This window comes from Elaeis guineensis, chromosome 7 (assembly GCF_000442705.2).
Source record: "Elaeis guineensis isolate ETL-2024a chromosome 7, EG11, whole genome shotgun sequence".
NCBI classification, from domain to species: Eukaryota; Viridiplantae; Streptophyta; class Magnoliopsida; order Arecales; family Arecaceae; genus Elaeis; species Elaeis guineensis.
In genome coordinates this window covers 81,512,052-81,532,262 of record NC_025999.2, presented here as the reverse complement: position 1 = coordinate 81,532,262, position 20,211 = coordinate 81,512,052, and the positions used below count along the sequence as shown (strand labels likewise).

At 35.3% G+C, this 20,211-nt stretch overlaps 1 protein-coding gene and 1 long non-coding RNA gene across 3 annotated transcripts in view; both read left to right on the top strand.

Moving 5' to 3' along the window:
• LOC105048839 (uncharacterized) overlaps positions 1–16,922 on the top strand; it is a 35,999-nt gene extending 19,077 nt beyond the window's left edge. The window contains exons 9-18 of one of the 2 annotated variants that reach the window (XM_010928310.4): positions 1,732–1,848; positions 2,385–2,434; positions 5,631–5,793; positions 5,906–6,028; positions 12,308–12,436; positions 12,544–12,642; positions 14,778–14,867; positions 15,020–15,104; positions 16,220–16,350; positions 16,430–16,922. In XM_010928310.4, coding sequence (XP_010926612.1) covers positions 1,732–1,848; positions 2,385–2,434; positions 5,631–5,793; positions 5,906–6,028; positions 12,308–12,436; positions 12,544–12,642; positions 14,778–14,867; positions 15,020–15,104; positions 16,220–16,350; positions 16,430–16,558 — 1,116 coding nt within the window. In that variant the 3' untranslated portion in view covers positions 16,559–16,922. Of the gene's footprint in view, positions 1–1,731; positions 1,849–2,384; positions 2,435–5,630; positions 5,794–5,905; positions 6,029–9,114; positions 9,166–12,307; positions 12,437–12,543; positions 12,643–14,777; positions 14,868–15,019; positions 15,105–16,219; positions 16,351–16,429 lie in introns of those variants that run through there. The other variant, XM_073261248.1, reaches the window with a different exon arrangement.
• LOC140859444 (uncharacterized) lies at positions 2–1,370 on the top strand. The gene is made up of 2 exons (XR_012142937.1): positions 2–460; positions 551–1,370. It is a non-coding gene; the product is annotated as an uncharacterized lncRNA (long non-coding RNA).
• Positions 16,923–20,211: the final 3,289 nt, after the last annotated feature.

The following is a 20,211-nucleotide window of genomic DNA, read 5'->3' as shown; positions in this document are numbered from 1 at the left end:
TGTTGCAGGGAAAGTATAATTGTCGTATTAAATTCATTTTTGCTTCCTTTTTTTGCCTCTATTTATTAAGTTTTAACTTCTAAACTTTCGTCGTAGCTCCTTGATTCCTGTGGCCCAGGATCACACCTGATCTCTTCTGAATCACATCATTAATTGGAACCGAATTAGCTTAAAGAACTGATTGATCACCATACATAGGTCTTGAGATTTCAGTCGTGCTAAATTTGTGATGAGATGATAAATCTCTTCATGATTATTTCTTGTTCCCCTATAATCCAGTTCATGATGATCTCCTTGACATGGCCCCCATGATTCATCTGCGGTAACTATTTTCTGATAATGGAAGTTTGCCTATGTTGTGAAGGAAACTGTGGACTGCTGCAGTATAACTGTGACATTTGTTAACGTGCTTAGATCAGCTATTGCAATTTTGAAGTGAAAGAAAGGCAAGGGAATAAGAGTTAGTGATGTTCAAGCAACTTTTTCTGATTACTGGTTAATTTCTTTTATTTTAATTGTGTTCTTTGATGCTATTTTTCTTTTGCTTCAGATGTTCCATCTATTGAAAGCATTTCCTGGTTTCTTTTGTTCTTATCTTCCTTCAGACTGGAGTCCAGAATAAAATGCTGTACTTTGTATAAGATTAGCGCCTAGCATAGTATTTCAGGTTGTGATAGGATCTATTTTGTCTGATCTTTTGGGATCATTTTAGAAGTTTTTTTTTTTTTTTTGGGGGTCGAAATATGCTGTGATTAGGTGCCCTATGGGTGTCAGTTAGTTTGAAGAGTCCTAGAGGGACCCCTCTCTTGGAACCCTATCATGACTCCCAAAATGTAAAGATATCAGCCAAATCCTTTCAATTTTAAGAGGATGTAATCTTTTATTTTATTTTTTTTGTTCTTTTAATTAGTTCTTGCTAGGAGACCAGGCTAGGCTATTAAAAGAGATGTGTTCATGTATGGGAAACCGGTATGTAAATTCATTTCGAGACTGGGAGTGGCTACAGTTCTCTTTCTGCTCCCTTTCCTTCTTTTCTTTTTGTTATGTTCTCTCCCCTATTTTGTTTAATGTTCAATGTCTTCACTTCTTCTTGCTTAAACACTATAAAAGCAATGATCTTGCTTATAAAGAGATTTGAAATTAGATTTGAGCAAGGTCCGCAATTTTGGTACTGGGTACCATACCAGTACCTTACCAGTTCGCTATGATATAGTTGGTACGATATTGTATGCATCCTGTACCAAAACATCATTCTAACCATCTTTCTTATATTTTATCTTGGTATACCTTGATATGGATTGGGGCACATCATGATACATCTTGGTGGTACACGTTGGTATGGTGGCATGGGGCCTTTATTGACCCAAACCTGAGTTTTGTACTGGTTTCAATATGGTACAGTATGGTATGCCCTCTATCATGTGACTATGGTAGATCATGGATTTGAGGCTTCTTTATACCAGCAGTTGAAAAAAAAAAAAAAAGGGAATGGGAAAGCAGTTACGGCAGATAATGGATTTGAGGCTTCCTTAAACCAGCATTTGAAAGAAAAGGAGTGGAAAAACAGCTTGAAAGGTGTTAAAATTCAGATATAAACTCCAACAGCATTCATGACTTCCATTTATTTTATCCTGCTTCTGATTTGTTTTAACTCTTTTCTGCTTACAATTCTAACTAGTACCACTAATCTTGGGTAAGTTGTTTGACTTTGGAATCCTATGATACTGGCAGGTGCATATGGAAAACAAAATAATAACAAATGATGATGTTTTGGGGGATGCAATACCATATGACCAGCAAGACTCTATGCGTCAGATTTGTTATCAGTTACTTGATATAACTCCTTCAGTAAGAAATCTGTTTACCTGTCTTCTACTTTTTCAATATTCATGCTTTTCTATTTAGTTGTTTATTCAAAATTGCTGTATCTGTATATTATGTTCACCATTTAATATTACCAATTTACCATAGTAAATAATTTTCTGAATCTTTGAGTAACTGTAAGTTTTTTGAAGTTCTCATTTACATTTTTCCCGAGCTCAATATTGATTGTCAAAATGCACTTTTTTGGAATTTCTTGTTAATTTTTTGAATAGTTTGTGACATTTTGTGAATATATTCTGGGTTTATTTGGGAACTTTTTAGTACTCTGCTTTTCTATCAAGACATTTGCAATATTTGTTAAACTCCATCTCCCTCTTCTCCAATTTCTTGCAAATTGTTTGAAGTTTTTAAGTTGTGAACTGTTGACATGCCAGCTTAGTCCTAGATCCTGACTTTGACATTATGATACAAACATAATTTTTTTTTACCTGAATAATTATATATTAATTTGGCATTGCGAAATTATCTCATATTCTGTGCATGTTTTTATTGGTCTTCAGGTAAGGGGTTATGCACAATTTCCAGGATCACACCCTGTTTCTCTCAACAGGTCTGTTCCTATTTTTAAATCAAAATCCTTCTTATTAATATCTAGTAGAGAACAAAGGATGTTCATGGTTTATGTGATTGTTAAGGAGCATATCATCCTTGCTGTAGCCATTTTATGTCGATGCTTTATTCTACTCTAACTTCACTTTTGTATTCTTGTTTATGATTTTCATGAACTTTAGGAACATTGTTAAAAGCAATGGGCATGACCTTTGAGACGTTGTACTTGGGTATTTTCTTATATTTTCCTCTTCTTGGGTTTTGTTAGGTTAATGTTTATGCAAGCTACGATATTAATTGGCATGTTTATGATTTCTTTCTGTGGCTAATGTTATCCCTGCTGTGTAGCAGGTTCCAAGGACTGTTGAAATCTTTATTTTGAAAATACGCCATTTAGATTTACAATAAAATTATCTTCTTGTCATCAGCTTACCAATAAAGTATAGATAGTGGTAAGTTAATTGCTAAAATATGGATTATACTTAGCAAGGTTGGCCAAACCAGTACCGTGATCCATGCGGGTCAGGTATCGGGTCAACATGATAGGGTACTGTACTATATACCATACCGACATATGGTACACAGTTAGGTACCATAACCTAGTTTTTTTTTTTTAATGATTTTTTTTTCATTTTTCAAAAAAGAAGCAGAAGAAGATGATAGGGAGTGGAGAACAAATCTGGAGGGGCCATTGGGTTGGATCACGATTTCATATCGGATGGCATCAATTTTGGTCGGGGGTCAATCAGAGTGAGAGGAATGGTGCTGCTTGCCATCAAGATTGGAGAGGGGGGATCAATTGGAGGAAGAGGGCAGGTGCTGCTTGCAGTGAAGCTAGAGATGAGGTGTGGGGCTAGGGTTTAGGGTATTTTATTAAAAGGTGCTTGGGTTAACTCAGTTGAATAGTGTTGTAACTATTTGAGATCGGATGGAATTCGTCAATTCTGCAAGGTTCTAACTGTTTTGACCATGGACTGCTGTATTGCCTCGAATTGCTTGGAACAGGGTATGCCGTACCATATCGGGTTTGAACCAGTACAAAACTCATGTTTGTGTCAATACTAGACTTGTGCCAGGATGTATTGACACTCACCGAGATAAAAAGCAAGAAAAATGGCTTGAGAGTTGTTTCTGTAGGGGGTGCGTATCATATCGACCTATAGTATATCGAACTGGTAATGTGCTGGTATGGTACTTGGTATTGAGATTGCGAACCTTGGTTTCGACCTTATCCCATTTTGGGAGCCTGAGTTATCCTGGTTCCTAGTTTGGTTTGGCTAAGCTTGATATTTTTTCTTCATTTCAAAAAAAAATCATGAGCCTTGTTATCCTTTATCTGAGTACAATAATAAATTCATTAATCTACTAGACTGTATGAGTAGTAACCTTTTGCACTAAATACATAATTGAGTTGATTAAAGTTCTCAAGGCATTTTTTTCCAAGCTAGAGTAGCTTCTCTAACTACATTATTTATGCAGTTTTCTTAGGCATTTGGTTATCTCCAGAAATTTTTAAAGACATTTCTTCGTTTGGAAGCTCCATCTGAATTGCATGTGGTAGAGTTTTTTTTTTTCCCCTAATGTGCTTAGGTTTTGGAGATGGAATTTTCAAGGTGACTGTTTTGAGACCTGGACTGGACGTTGTTGACCTGAGCAAGGGTTTGGCAAGGTCACCAGGTGTGCAAGTTAACTATTGGGTCAGATAATCAAAGTATGGATGTTGAGAAAATGAAATAATTATGGAGAAACAAATATTATGTTAAAAAACCTAAAAAACTAAGGGGAATGGGGGAGCCTTGCAGAGTTTTGAGGGTGTTTGATGGGACATGACTGCATGATTGTGATGGTGCATGGGCTGTAGGCTGGTTGCTGGTGAGTGGCTTGGGACATTGGGTTTTGAATGGTAGAAAGGGAAGGCTGTTCATAGTGGTGGCTGTAGGAGAGGGCACGTATGTTTGGTATAAGCTATTGGGTTGTTTGGGGGAGGGGGGATCCCGGAGACGGAGAGCTTTGATGGATAGCAAACTATGGTGAAATTATTGTAGTACTGTTCATCACTCTGAATGCCTTAATGGAAAATGAGCTATAATTATTTGCTAGACTGACTGGAAAAGCTTATGATATTGAAATGGTTTGCATGTGTGATTTTTAACACTGAGAAATTTAAAGCCAACGTCTTGTTCTGTCCATTTTCTCAGGAGAAATATAGAAATGGAATGATATGTTAGTTCAAACACATTTTGCCACTACAGTGGTCACTGTCCATGAAGGTAATATTAGATTATGGAATTGTTTTGTGGCATTTTTCCCCTTGGGAAGAGGGGGGCTGGTGGTTGGGAAGGGCTGTACTTTGAGCGAAACAGGTCTTCAGGGATTGAGTTTTGCTCTTGTTTACTTGGAAGTATCATCTATTTCCCAATCCATGTTGGTTCATTATGTTCATCTTCAGAGGGTCCCTAATCTGCTTGACTCTTGATTAGCGTCCAACCATTTTGTCTCTATTTTTCTCCATGTTCAAATTCTTTTTTTGGTTTTCTGCAGCAGATTGTCTCTCCTCATCGAGGTTCGTCGTATCAGAACTGGGCCACATACTGGTGCCAACCTGTTACTATATTAGTACGGGATTGGTTCGGCATACCGAGTGTTGTACACCCCACGTACCACATACCGGTACCCAACCAGTATGGTACACCCTGTACTGTCCAGTTCCGTACATTTCAGCAAACCTTGTTCCTTATATCTGGATGATTAGTTAATTCGATTTTACTCATCTATAAGAAACATGACATGTCATCTCTTTTGTAAAATTCCAAATATGCTTCAAATTTCTTTTATATTTACTTCTGGAAACCCTATACTTTTTTTCTCGCATTAAACTCCTTGCTGCACAGTTGGAAAATGGACTTCTGAAATCATTTATGAAATTTCAAACTGGAGAGTAACTTCTTGAGATAGATGATTAAGATGAATTTGAATATACTCCTGCAAATCCATGCTGATCATTTGATATTTTCACCACCTGTCAATCCAAGAGGCATCTTCATCAGATGGATTAATCATTAATGAATGCATTGGTATAAAATAGTAAATGTATCAATTCAGTTAGTTGAGTTGATTGTTTATTGTGTACTTATTGTTTCATGTTTAATTGTGATTTTTTATTCTCAGCTCATGCTTGATCAACATTATCTTTGCAGGGATAATCTGCAATTATTAAGACAGAGGTATTATTATGCTACTTGGAAAGCTGATGGGACCCGGTATATGATGCTTATTACCACACATGGTTGTTACTTAATTGACCGAAATTTTTGCTTTCGAAGGGTTCAAATGCGTTTTCCTCTGAAGAATGTGAATGAGGTTAGTTTGTACAAAATATTAATTCTTAAATATGTTATGCTGTACTTTTAGTACTGCACTGGTTTTGACTTCTATGCACAACATAAAACCTGTTTTTATTATCATGTGCAAGGGTTCTCATAACCTGACTTTGATTGATGGGGAAATGATTATCGACACACTACCTGATACAGGACTGAAGAGAAGATATTTAGCCTATGATTTGGTGGCACTTAATTCTCGTTCTGTTATAAAGGTAAAAATTCATAACCAGGAATTTGTCAACTGTTAACAATTTTGTTATATTTTATTCCCGCATTCTTAAACTATTCGTTTGCTTTTCCAATTTGTATGCCACAACTGGCTAAATGTTAATACTCTTGTTCATTTAGCCTTTTAGTTGCTTTTCTTTCTATTTATAATATATTTTTATTTAATTTATCTATTTATTTTTTGCGATGGAGGGGTATATGCAAGTAAAAAATTCTGTACTAATTTAGCTGAAGTTCTAATCCTGACCTGGTGGCATTTTGCTAAGACTCGACTCTACTTGAAGCTGATGTGGGCTAAAACCTATGTCATGAATACTTTCTTGGTATGGTACGTCACTTCACATGAACTACAAGTTTAGGGGCATGTGCTTTTAGGTGCATTTAATACTTTGCATGCAGTCTTGCCATCAAGATTTCTTTTGAGGTGCAACTTTGTGAAGCGTAGTGGGAGAGTACCGCAAAAAAAAGGTTCCTGCCTAATCATGGTATGCACTAGGTATACCAGAGTAGCATTGCTGTTTTTTGAACAGCCTGTGCTTGACTTGAAATTCTGTGACACAGGCTCACTTGATTAGTAGGCATGCCGTGCTTGATCTTTGTCTGGCTCATTCATGTTCACTTGGATTAAGCTCAAAATTTGAAGAGACAAATATTTAATATTTAATATATGTTATTTTTTTATTTATTTATAGATAAAAGCCATGTTACCTGGACACTGGTGTCCAGCTTTAACAGCTTTAACAATCCGTTAGATATGTATCAGACACCTGGATTTATTCAGGTCTCTAGTTGCCATCTTTAAAGATTTGCATAGTTGAACCCTTTTGACTCAACATGAGATTTTGGTGGTCTTAGCATGCATATTAACAGTGCAAAAATCTTAATAATGTTATTATTGCTATTCGGTATTAGATGCTAAGTAATAAGCACTAATTTTTAATTTTTACTTCTTATTAATATTGCTATTATCTATCCATAAAAATTACTGTCACTATTGTTGCTTTTATTGCGCTAATTATATTTATTTTTAAATAGTTTAAAAAAAATAGTAACTGTATAGTCATCTGCATACACAGCCAGCACTGCATATGCACTATGCAGTCCCTTAACTGCTCACATATCGCATTTGCTTTTTTAACACACCACCAAAATTTCTCTATGCAATTGTGTTCTTAAAAACTCCAATTTGTTGCAACATATCAAACTGAAATCTCAGGATTCTCAACCTTGAGTTCATTTATAGATTGGCATGCTCAAGTATCTTATGATTTACCTTTAGTGAGTATATGTGCATAAGCACATGCACTATAACCAGTGTGTCTATATGTAAATGTTTTGATGTGTATGTGTGTATGTATGCGTATATATGTGAAATATTTATATGCTTCGATATAGACATATGCACATATTAACACTATGAAATTATGATGCTAAACATATTTGACAATAAAAAACAGACAGAACACACAAATCCACATACAAACATAATAGATAATTTAGTTATGCCTACAAGTGACCAGACAAACATATTTACACATCACAGTGATGCAAACAGAATATATGTACACAAGAAGATGGTCATGGTATATCCCATGACAAACTTGTAGGCAGGACTGAAATCAGATTGGATATCAGTATATCCATATCCACATTTGTTTTATTTAACGAATACAATACGGATATGGATATCAGTCGGATGCAAAAATTCATATCTACATTTGTTTTAAATGGATATGGATACAAATTGGTTACTGGAAGTATGGATATAATATGGATATATGTCAGATAATTAAACTTTATAACTATAAAATCAAAGATATTACTAAGTGGATGATAAATCAAATTAATAGCATATTAATATGGTTATATACTTTCCTTTAAAGGTAATGAGTGCTATATAACATTAAATGGGGTTACAAATAGAATCGGATATTCGAATATGGATCGGATAGTTGTCTATTTATAGCCATATTCATTTTTCTTTGACAAATATAGATATTGATACAGATATTAGTCGGATGCTCAAATTTTTGTCCATATCCGGATAGATTCGGATATGAAAATGGGTTCGGATGGATATTATTTGGTCCATTTTCACCCCCTACTTGGAAGACAATCATGAAGGTGCACCTTTTTTGTGACTTGGCGCCTAAATGAGACACATAAGGTGTCCATTTTAATCAAGCCAATGAGATGAGGCACTAAGGATGAAGGTGGAAGCACCTTGGCATGCCCTTGACAACAGTAAATATCGTCTATTGGTATGCCGAGCGGTAAAATTGAACATGTAATAATGTTTGTCATTATGGTATGGTACTGAGGGGCGTGTTGGTGCCAGTACCTTCCTAGAATGATACGATACACTTTATGCTGCATATATATAGTAAATTTGGCTTCATGATTTAGTTTCAGCTGAAACTCTTGCCATTAAGCAATCCCGATTGGCTCTAGGTAAAACTAGGATGCTCAATTGATGTAAGATGCTTGAGCCTATGTCAATGTTGAATTAAGCTTGAACCTGGTTCACAAGCTCTAATTAATTACAAACCAAGCTTGAACTGAATTTTGTCTTGATCGATCACAGCTTGATAAGGCATGTAAATATTATATTATAATTTTTATGTATATAATGGTATACTACAGGTATATGAATATGTATACTATCACATGAAAATTTTAACTGATTGTTCAGTCACATGATAGCATATATAATGGCCTGGAACGTTATCAAAAAGATTTGTTGGAAGGTATTATTTGGATTCTTTAGCCCTATATAAGTATCCAAGATCTTTCCAATGTACAAGTTGATGTGAAACTAAACACGCTCGTATCGCCTTTCATATTACCCCTTGTTTAAGCCCTGCCATCCTTGCCAAGGTAAAGGTCCAAATCCGATCATAAACATCATAATCGGTCGGTGGTCAACCCCAAATGGGCTCATGTATAATGTCCCTTAGTCTACATAGATCATGGGCGCCCCCAATAGTATGTGTAACTAGCTTATAATCCCATGCGATGCATGGGATGTAATTTTTCTAAAATAATATTTGATTTTATTTATCTTGTGAAGATCCGATCTGAGAAAGATTGGAGGGGAGAAGCGTGACACTGGTGACAATGGGAAGGAAGGTGATGGCAGATGCGGTGGGAGGTGGCAACTAGGAGAGCGAGGAGGAAGTGGGCGTCTACAAGGGCTCGGGATTAGATGAAGCTCTTAAAACCTCAAGGGACGAACTCGCATCACCACAGCTCGCACAAAATCCCATATCCTTCAAAAAAAAAAAAAAAATCAATCGGAACCTAAGAAACCCCTCTAATCTCTTTGAAGTGCTCTCCTGTCCCATAGATCTCTAAAAAAGATAATGAAATGAAAAGAAAAAGAAACAAAAAAAAATGATCATCAATGTGGGGAAGTCTTACCCTTAATTTTTTTTCCATCTTTCCTATGTTTTCGTTGATTTTTCCTATGTTTTCCCTTTATTTTTCCCATCCTCAGGAGCCCCAACCGGATGGAGGCTTGGAGCGTCCGAATAGGGAAGCTCTCAAACCGTGACTTCATGGAAGCGGTTGGCGCTATCGAAATCCTCCAATGGATACATGCCCTCACGGAGGTAGGCCTCTTCCACCTCCTGCCCCAATACATCCAACCCCCTGAGCTCTGATTGGATCCCCATCGTCGAAAGACAACAGACTATGGCGATGTCCCTATCATCGACCTCAACCTTCCATGGACCTCCTTTCGTGGCTCCATGCTAGTGGCTTCTTTCTCTCTCCCATAGAGACAGCTCCAATGCATGTGCGATCTTGGGGCACTTTTTTTTTCTCCCCCTCAAACCACAACTCCATGGAAGCGAGAAAAGCAAGGACAGAGTGACATGTGCCCTTTATTTTCTTTTGCAGTCTTTGAAATGGCCGCAGACAGGCATAAACAACCAAACCAAGCTTTGCAAGACCATGATATCTACCAGCCTTTAATTGTTACATTTCTTTCTAAATATTTTTTTTATATCTTTTAGATTTTTCAGTACTCTTTCCATGAGATATTCTATCCATAAATAGATGTAACATAATAAACTACTAAATTATTGATAATTATTTATTTTATATATTATAATATTTATCAAAAGAAAATTGGTATTATTTCTAGGGCGTTGCTTGTACCAGCTTTTCTTTTTTTTTTTCTTTCTTTTGTTTTAAATTATTTTAGTTCATTCTAGCTTCCTCCCTCTATTAGGTGCCTCTTCCGAACCCTTTTCTTGCTCTCCTTCCTCTCCTCGCCGCCTCTTCACCTTTCTTCTCTCTGGTTTTCTCCGTCTTCCCTCTCTTGAGAGAGAGAGGCAGGGCAGCTAAAGGTACAACCCCTTTTCCCTCTCTCGGACACTTGTCTCGCTTCCTGTTTAGTCTTCCCTTCTTTTTTTTCCTGCAGCTTTTTATGGATATGGAGCTTCTTCTCTTATAGATCCAAGCCTTATAGCTTCTCGTCTTGTGCTGTGTGTTGTTTTTTGAAGCCGAGACCAAATCGACGGGAGGTGGTGGGGTTGCTTCACGTGCGCAACAGAGCTGCAGGGATGAAAATATTTTTTTTTCTCTGTGGTTTTTTATGGATATGGAGCTTCTCTTATAGATCTGAGCCTTTTGGTTTCTCGTCTTGTGCTGTGTCATTTTTTGAAGCCAAGACTAAATCGACGGGAGGCGGTGGGATTGCTCTGCATGCGCGATGGAGGGTGCGGAGATTGAAAATATGATACATGTGTCAAACTGAGTAACTATTAATGTATCCACGTGGTGGACAGAGGCTTTGCCAAGCAAAGCCTCCGTTTTAACATATATATATATATATATATATATTATATATATATATATATATATATATATATATATATATATATTAGATGACCTAGGACATCACCCAAAAAGACTAGCTAGAGGGCATCCCTTAGGTTTCTTGACCCTCTAAATTCCAAGATCTACTCAATGAATAACTAGTATAGGTCTAAACACACGCCCTCACCAATCATCACAATACATGCCATTGTATATTTAATAATTTTCTAGATCCATCTTTTGTGATTAAACTTGTTTTGTAAGTTTTATTGCTGGAGTCATTTAGATGTTTAAATGATAATACAAGCTGGAGAAAGCTTCAGTTCAAGTTTGAACCATGCTTGATTCTGATCTAGACATAATTGAGCTCGATTGGAACTATCAAGCTGATCAGTTAGGCTGGTATTCAGCTCGAATGGAAAATAAGCTCAAATGGCTTGATAAACGAAAAACAAATCAATCTTGATTCTACCATTCAGGCTTGAAATAATTTGAAAACTGATTTGAGCCAACCAAGGGTCAATCAAGGTTGGCTCAACTATATCCCTAGATAAAGCTGAAAGTTTAGATTTGATTTCAATGTTTGGGGCAAAACTTCAAACCAAAAAACTTATTCTATGCTGGTGAGGACATTTGGCTGCATTTTTATGAGCAATTTCATGCTGAAATGATCTAAATGATGTAATTTTTGTTTAAATTGTAAAAGATGCTAATCATGTTTGATGTTATATTGGTGTCTAATAGACATTCTTTTGCTTGGTGATAATCTGATTTAGTTGGCTATTTGAATATTGATGTTGCTGGAAGGTAATCAAATCTGGCAACAAATTTATTTCTCTAAGCTTCTCTTAAATCTAATATCTAAACAATTCCAAAATTCTACCGTTGCAAATCTTTTTTTTAATTAGGACAAGATGCTTGGTAGATCTCAAAGTGTCAAGAAAATGATGGTATTTTTAACAGATGCCATATATGTAAAAGCTGGTCATGCTGATCTGTTTTCTGGATTTTGAAAGGCTAGAGGGATTGGCGAACAGCATGTGAAAATTAGAATAAAGTAGATGCATGAAATGCTTGGTGAATGAGGATCCTTAAAGCCAATGCCAAATAGTCGGGACGAGGCTTGATGGTTTAGTTGGGGAAGAAAAAAAACCAACTATGTGTGTCTGTAGGCCTTTTTCATTCAAAAGTCTTTAAGTCAACCTCTGTTTTGGTTGGGGATTTCTGCTGAAACTTCCAACAATGCTTTTCTCAATACACTTATAACTTATTTATTGACCTCTGTTGCTCTAAAATTTTTGACAACTAGAGTTAATTCTTGATTTTGGCTACCCGGTGAAGAGTTATATACCCTTTTGTTTTTTGTTTTTTTTTTTTTAATTGTTATCAAGATGTTGCATAACCAGGTCATGATGCTATATTATCATTTCATGGTGCAGTTGCCCTTTTCTGAAAGGTGGAAGTTACTGGAGGAGGAAGTAGTTCGGCCTCGGAACAATGAGAGAAAGCAGTTTGAATGTGAAGGAAAATGCAATTCAATTTATAGATACGACATGGAACCGTTTAGTGTAAGTAAATCTAAAATCGTGCAACTAGTTCATATTTTCTTTCAGTATTTACTTATACTCCATATCTTTTTTATTTATGTCATTTATGTTAAAAAAAAATTAAGCAGGTTAGGAGGAAGGACTTCTGGTTGTTATCTACTGTTGTTAAGCTTCTGAAGGAGTTCATTCCGAAGCTTTCACATGCAGCTGATGGCCTTATATTTCAGGTATTCAATCATAAAAGGTTGTTTTGTAATTTTTATGTCCAATAAAACTAACCATGCTGTCTTCCCAAGTGCTTTGCTTTCACTAGTACATTTTAATTGGCTCAAATTTGATTCAGCCTAGTGTAATGAAGACATTAGATAAGGTTGTAAAGGTCCTTTGGAAGCTTAAATATGTTCTAGACAATTTTTTTGTTACTGCCCTGAAGATTTGGCGATGGATATCTATGATTTTTGATGAAGAACAAGTACTTCAAATATTTTAGGAATGTCAAAGCCAGAAAAAGAACCAGGAGGCGATGATCGGGGACGGACTTTTATGTGCTAAAACGGATTTAGTGTACATGCAATAACAAAAATTCACCGGGCAATCTCAATGCCCACAGCATTAGGCAGGTTGAACGAAGGAGTGAGCATGCATAAGAAAGCTGCTAAAACAACTGATGTAAATATGAGCAAGAAAAAGATATTAAGCAATTAAACAGACTTCGAGAAAGTAAATTGTGCAAGATGAAAAATTAAATCAGAAGATGCTGTCCAGAAAATAGATTAATGAGAGGAGCTGGGCAGTATCCAGAGGAAGAAAATAGCCCTTTTGTTTATTTATTTTTTGGATTACCATTTCTTTAATCAACTGTAAAAGGTGGTTGCCTCTTCTAATAGAAGAGAAGAAGTCATGGGACAGATGTAACCTGAACTGGCATCGGATGCCTATTCCATTCTGTGTTTCCTTCGCAGTAGGCCCTTTTCCTAGGTACCATAACTAACTAAAGGCTGGTGCATCACTTAGCTTGCCCTTTTCCATCTCATGCAAACAATCAAGAAACCTAATGTCTTTCATCTTTGGATGACACAATCATGACCTCTTCTACGAAGTAGTCATTTTAAAGTATAGGAATCAACCTTTTTTTATTAATTTTGGTTTTGTTATTCTAGTACACTTATGTCCATATTTTGGTTCCTGGCCTTGTAGATATACCCTATCTTATTGATTATATCTAAGATAAAATTACTTCCACACTTTTATCTAACCATCGTATCATTTTAGAATACCACTAGTTTAGTAAGGAGATATTTTTGATTACTACAACTATTTGAAAGCATGCATTCTCCCATTGCAATGTTACCTTGTCATCAGTTTGACGAAAACCCTAGGAGGCTATGACAGCCCAAAATAGCAGAATCAAAAGGTAGCACCGAGAAATAAGCTTTTAGCAAGGCCAACTATATTCCTGATCACTTTCCTCAAAAAAAAAAAAAAAGGGATGTGTTGAATTTAACTTCTTGAGTGGAGCAGCTCGCTTCGTGACTTGGCATGTCTTGAATGTCAGGTGAGGTTGAATGGTCATCATCTTTCAATAGCTGAATACGGTCAGCAACTTCTATCACAATTTGTTTATGTAAAACAATCAAAGCTTCGTATGAAAATCTCGAAAAACAGTGTATTTAATTATCTACTACTTTCAAATGTTCAAAAGTTCAGGGAAACTCGGCAACATTATCAAGTTTCTTTTGTCATAAAGGATTTTTGAAGAATTCTGGTTGAGCTGTGAGTGGAATGTCCCAGTTGTTTCTATATTCTAAAATCTCTTCCTGTTTATTCAGTTTTTCAAAAATGAGAAGAAAAAATAGCATGGTAATCTGAGTTTATATAAATGTCAAACTGATGTGCATTACTGAAATTTGTGGTGGAAGTTACGAACAAAATGGGCTCAAGAATAAGCGTAAAAAGGTTTAATCATTGAAAAGCTTGTGTAGGTGTTTCTATCATGTATCACAACGCGACATGTAGTCAATGCAGTAGGAGTTTGTCTCTAATAACATTTTAATGGAAAGTATATGCAAGATATTAGTCACAATGTTTTTGGGAGAATGCTCATTTCTATGCAGATTATTGTTTAGTAACGTTTTGTTTCATCATGATTGTGGTCCTTTTCTTGAGGTATCAATATAATGCATCGTATATGATGCTTCAATATAACCTTCACAGTTCACACATTTTATGTGTATTTTCAAAAGCTCTCCATGTAATCCCTAGGAAGCGTGATGCATTTTTAATTTGACAAACTTCTATTTTGGGTATTGTACTGAACACATAATATCATGACTTCTGATGGGTTTTTACTTGCTTTTTCTAGGGTTGGGATGATCCTTATGTGCCTCGTACCCATGAAGGTCTTCTGAAGTGGAAATATCCAGAGCTGAACTCGGTTGACTTTCTTTTTGAGGTTTGTCCATGATTTCTTAATCTGCTAAATAATTGTACTATGATTTCTTCTTTGGTTTATATTTTAAGTTGATGCATACTGTTCTCTGCATTCTAAATTCTTTGTTGGATATAGGTAATAGAGAACTTGGATTATTTGTTTCATGTTTGCAGGTGGGGAGTGAGGGTCGCGAATTAGTTTTTCTTTTCGAGAGAGGTAAAAAGAAACTCATGGATGGGGCACAAGTTATATTTAAAGGTGGGTAATTATTTTGATGATTCATCCTTTTTCTCCTGTACAACCTTTTCTATGATGTTCCCTAATATCTCTTCCATTCTCTCTCGTGTCCAGTTGCCTAAGGTTTGTTTAGGCTATTAAACAATTTTGTTGGTGTATCTAATATATTGTTTAATGTTGTTTTACAGGGATGCTGTTTTGTATTGAATCTGTGGTTCTTTTTGATTAATGAAATTTATAATTCTATGTCTAGATTAAGAAATAAGAAGTGAACAACTCTAGGATTGCCCACTTACCCCTATTTACCACCATATTGGGGGCTTATATAATGGATGATGATTTCTGGTACCTTGGATTGTTCTGCTAACAGCATTATTTTCTTTTTCTTTTTTTTCTTTTTTTTTTCCAATACTGGAAATAAAGGTCCTCCAGCAGTGAATAACCTTGAACATTGTGCGTGTGTATGTGGAAAACACTGCCCTTGCTAGGATCTCATGTTGTAAATGTTGATCATTAATTTTATCTCCACACTGGGAACTTCTAAATCCTCTGAAGTCAGTTTGTAGTCGTTTTGTATTGTGACCATTAGGAGAACAAGAATTTTAACATTTTCATTGCATAGAACTTCTTAACATGGCTTTCTTCTATCTTATTATAGAAAAAATTGGGCAACCTAATTCTGTGTTATCATCAAAAATTGAAGGCAGCTTAATATTTTTACCCCATGGAGTTCATGGTTTGGGGTGGCAATATTCTATTTTTGGGTTGTTCAGAATCTTTGTTTAGTGCCATTGAAGAAATGGAAATTAGGTTTAGGTACAGTTTACATGGGCATAATCATCTCTTAGTCTGTTGGTATCCCATTTTCTTGTTTCCATCTACCTTGATCTTGCTGCATCCATATGGATCCTTGAAGAGAATCTCCTTCATCAACCTTGGCTGGAGCAGCATAGTGGTTATATTATTTAGGCTTAGAGTCATCCACTGCTGATTGACCTTTTGATGTGAGATTTATGTCGTCGATATTTTCACCATCTTGTTTGTCTTTTTCATTGCCATTGTCAAATTAGCATGGGTATAGGCATTATAATATCTTTGAATTCTCTTCATTGGAAGCCATATCCTTATTTGTGTAGGTGAGGAGGATGTCTCATCCCATTCAGGAAAGATCATTGAGTGCTCATGGGATGCAGATCAAGGCTGTTGGGTGTGCATGCGCATCAGAACTGATAAAGCAACACCAAATGATATTAGCACTTACCGAAAGGTACTCGCTCTGGCCTTGCTTTGCCGCATGATTGTCTAGAATGAAGCAGACCGTTTAAATACTGCTGCTTTCTTCCCAGGTGATGCGGAGCATTAATGACAACATCACAGAAGAAGTGCTTCTAGATGAGATTGCAGAGATTGTTCGCCTCCCGATGTATGCAGATAGAATATTACAAGCACAGCAGCTTCAGCATCGGAGAAGGTGAGAGTGATTCTATGGTGGTTTGCACTGAGGACGCTACAGCCTTCTTATAAAAGTGGTATTGTCGCCCCGAGTCCTGCAAGTCTCAGGTTTCCAGTTCATGTGTAATTGCTAGTGGTTGCTAGTGTTCCGCGAGCCTTGGATGTTGCTGTCCGGTCTGAATCTTGTACAAGCCTCTGCCCTGTATAAAATTTTAGGCTCCATGTAAATCAGGTAATAATATTTTTTGTTCATGGTTAGTCAGGAACATGGTAGGGCTTCAATAGTCGAGAACGTACAAGAGCTTCAATAAGATATAAAGGGAAGATGACCGGCAGGAGCCTGGAATCTCTGCGCCATGCTCATCTAGCCTTTGCATTTCTTGACCATTTATTTGTTAATATGTGCTGAAATAATTAATGGTAGATGTTTGTATTGGTTTCGTCTGTTTTTTTCTGCCTCCATCAATTTATCAATGTCAGAACTGAGTATTTTGAGAGTTGGCGTTCTGTTAGTTTACGTGTGTTGAGCTCCAAGCCATTCACTACGTAATTAGTAGTTGTATCATAAATAAGCTGTTAAACGAATGAGCTGTCAGCAGCTTGTTTTCTGCTCGATTAGTTTTAATATAATCCAGCGTTATTTCCGTGAATAATATTAATATTTAGATAATCATTTTATTAAATATGTATTATGTTAAAATCGCGTACTAAAAGTTTATTAGTACGAAGTCAATCAAAATGACGCGGACTCATGGGCCGGAGAGATGATATGGAAAAGGGAAGGGGCCAAACCAAAAAAAGAAAAATGATGAACTTGCTTATATTAGCTCAACATTGAGCTGCTCCGTGCTCGGTCATTTCTCCCGCTCGTCTCTTGGATCTCCTTGCCTCAGGATTAAACAATGAAACTTTGAGCAACCTTCATCGAGCTGAAACCGGATAACCCAAGAATTTTATAAGCAGGAGCCTTTTCTATTTTTTGTTTGGGTAAATGCCCATAGGCAGATAAATATAGTCTATGGTTGAGCGGTTTTTCTTTTTTTTTAAATGAAATCTGTTAGGGAACTGTGTCTCTACCTCAGTTAAGTTTGTTAATTCCATGACGTTGGTTAAAATCCTTTCTCTGTCCTCTTCCTGTTTTTTAAAAGAGGGTCCGGGGATTGAAGGTCGAATCTTAGTATAGCCCATTGCATGTGGTTATCTAATAAGCAGATGCCAATGAAAGGAAAAAAAAAAAGAGAAATTGTTTGTACATTGCCGTCGGTGTGGAAAAAATATATTATCTCATTTGATTAGGTCACATAGTCATCACTTTTCAATATGTATTTAATGCTTGCAGTTTTATTTTTTATTTAAAATTTGAAATGACAAAAATATTCATCTTTTTTTGAAAAAATTATGATATCCTATAAAATTTTTGAATGACAAAAATATCTTTTTTTATTATAATATTCTGTGAAAAAATTATACTATCATATGCAGAAATTCATAATTTCAATGTCATAATTTTTTCATATGTGGAGGGGCATTTTCGTCATTCAAATTTTCAAACAAAAAAGTGAAACTATAGATATTAAATGCTCGTTGAAAAGTGGTTGGATAAAAATATCTCTCTCATATTATGATATTCTGGGACCAAATTATAACTTCATATACAAAAATTCATTATTTGATCACAAGATGTCATAATATGATCACAAGATGTCATAATTTTTTTTAAAGAGGAGTATTGTCATCTTTCAAAATTTTAAATAAATAATTAAAATTATATATATTAAATACACATTATAAAGAGGTGGCTATCTGAACCAATCAGATGAGATGGTGCACTCCACGTCAGATTTTCTATGTCAGAGATGGTGTACAAAGAATTATATATCTATCAAGCTATCTTATGGTGGCCATCTTCGCTTACCTCGTCTACCAAATCAGAGCTAAGATTTTAATAACGATAATATCCTATTTTACAGGACTGTTGATCCATCAGTTTTTTTTTTTAATTTTTTTTAAGCTTGCAACGGGTGATGAAATTACTCAGCACTAAAATAGTGACCAATAGAAAAAAAAAAAAGTAAAGAATTTATACTTCCAAATGAAATATAACTTTATTTACACGAGCTATAGATGTAAATAATAGCTATTATTTTTGTTGTACAATAACCGTAATAATGAGATAACCGTCTAACTTAAATAGTTAAATGCTTTTAAAATAGGTATAATAATGGCTCTCCCCTTTCTTTTCTTATACACATGGATAACACGTGCAATCCATTGTTCAATCTTTTTTTTTTTTTTTGGGTTGGTACAAATGGGCACCACCCTACTTGTCATGTCTCCAATCCGAGATTATGAATCGAAGGTCATGACAACTACCGCATACTCATAGGAAACTCTTCTCATAAGCATGCAAGACATCTTATCACAATACGAATACTTCACAGTGGAATAATTAGTTAATAATTTAAATCGAAAAGATAACAATCCAAATTTTAACTTTAATATCTCAACAACTTTCACAATGTTCAATAAGCCTTACATTAAATTCAATAAAGCTTTCAGTCTAAATAAAAGTATGAAAGTTCTGCTTCTAATCACTCTTCCGTTCCTATCTTGTATCATTTTAATTCCTCAACACTGTAAAAACAGTAAAATAGAAGGTAATGAGCTAGACAGCACAGTAAGCAATGATCACTTTCAACAGATTTTATCAGGCATTTAAGTAAATAATCATTTATAGAAAATAAACATATAGAGTTCATCAATTTGAAATCAATTTTGATTATGCAATATAATTCATACCAAATTTATTTTTTTTTTTTAAATTTGAGTTTCTTTCAAATTTTAATTTCTTTCGTTCTTAAGTTCTTTTCATCAACCATGAGCTATGATCATATTTTTTCTATGGCAGGGTTATGATACCGCGTATCTTCTTGCGATGTGCTGCGAACCATCTGGCAGTAAAGTCTTTCGAAATCGCTGGTCTCTCCGACGGTTTGTCACTGGTTTCTCTAACGATATATCACTGGTCTCTCTGCGACATAAACCCTCAGGACAAATCAATTGCTAACGTATATGTCCCCATTGACGGAGTTCTTTACATAGTCAAGTTGTCAATTCATATTGTTCTCATATCAAAATTCTTCATAAATCATATTTTATATTCTAATTTCGATAAGAAAACATATAACCATGTAGTATCGAAATCAATTAATATAATGCATCATAAAATCAATACGTCCAATCATGCTTCATCATAATATATCAAAATATGATATTTTCATAACAAAATATCATTCATCCAATTCATGCATCGTTTCACAAATCATGTCAGAAAAATATATTATAATTTATCGATAAATCTAAAAAAAATAAAATATTACTTATCTCGAATGCATTCTAATAAATCTACATAATTTTATAAATTTTCTTCCCAAATTCTTCAGTTCATAAATCATATCACAATATCCGATTATCAAGTGTCAATGATACCTATACGAGATCAAATTCAATAATCAGAAAGAATACGAATACCATATGTCAACGGTTTAGATTGGGTCCGATTATCTAATTTTATTTAATAAAAATCTAATTAGAATATAAACGATCCAAATTTTGACTATCAGATCAAATCGGATTCGAAGTGATAGGATCGAGATTTCTTCATTGATTTTATAAA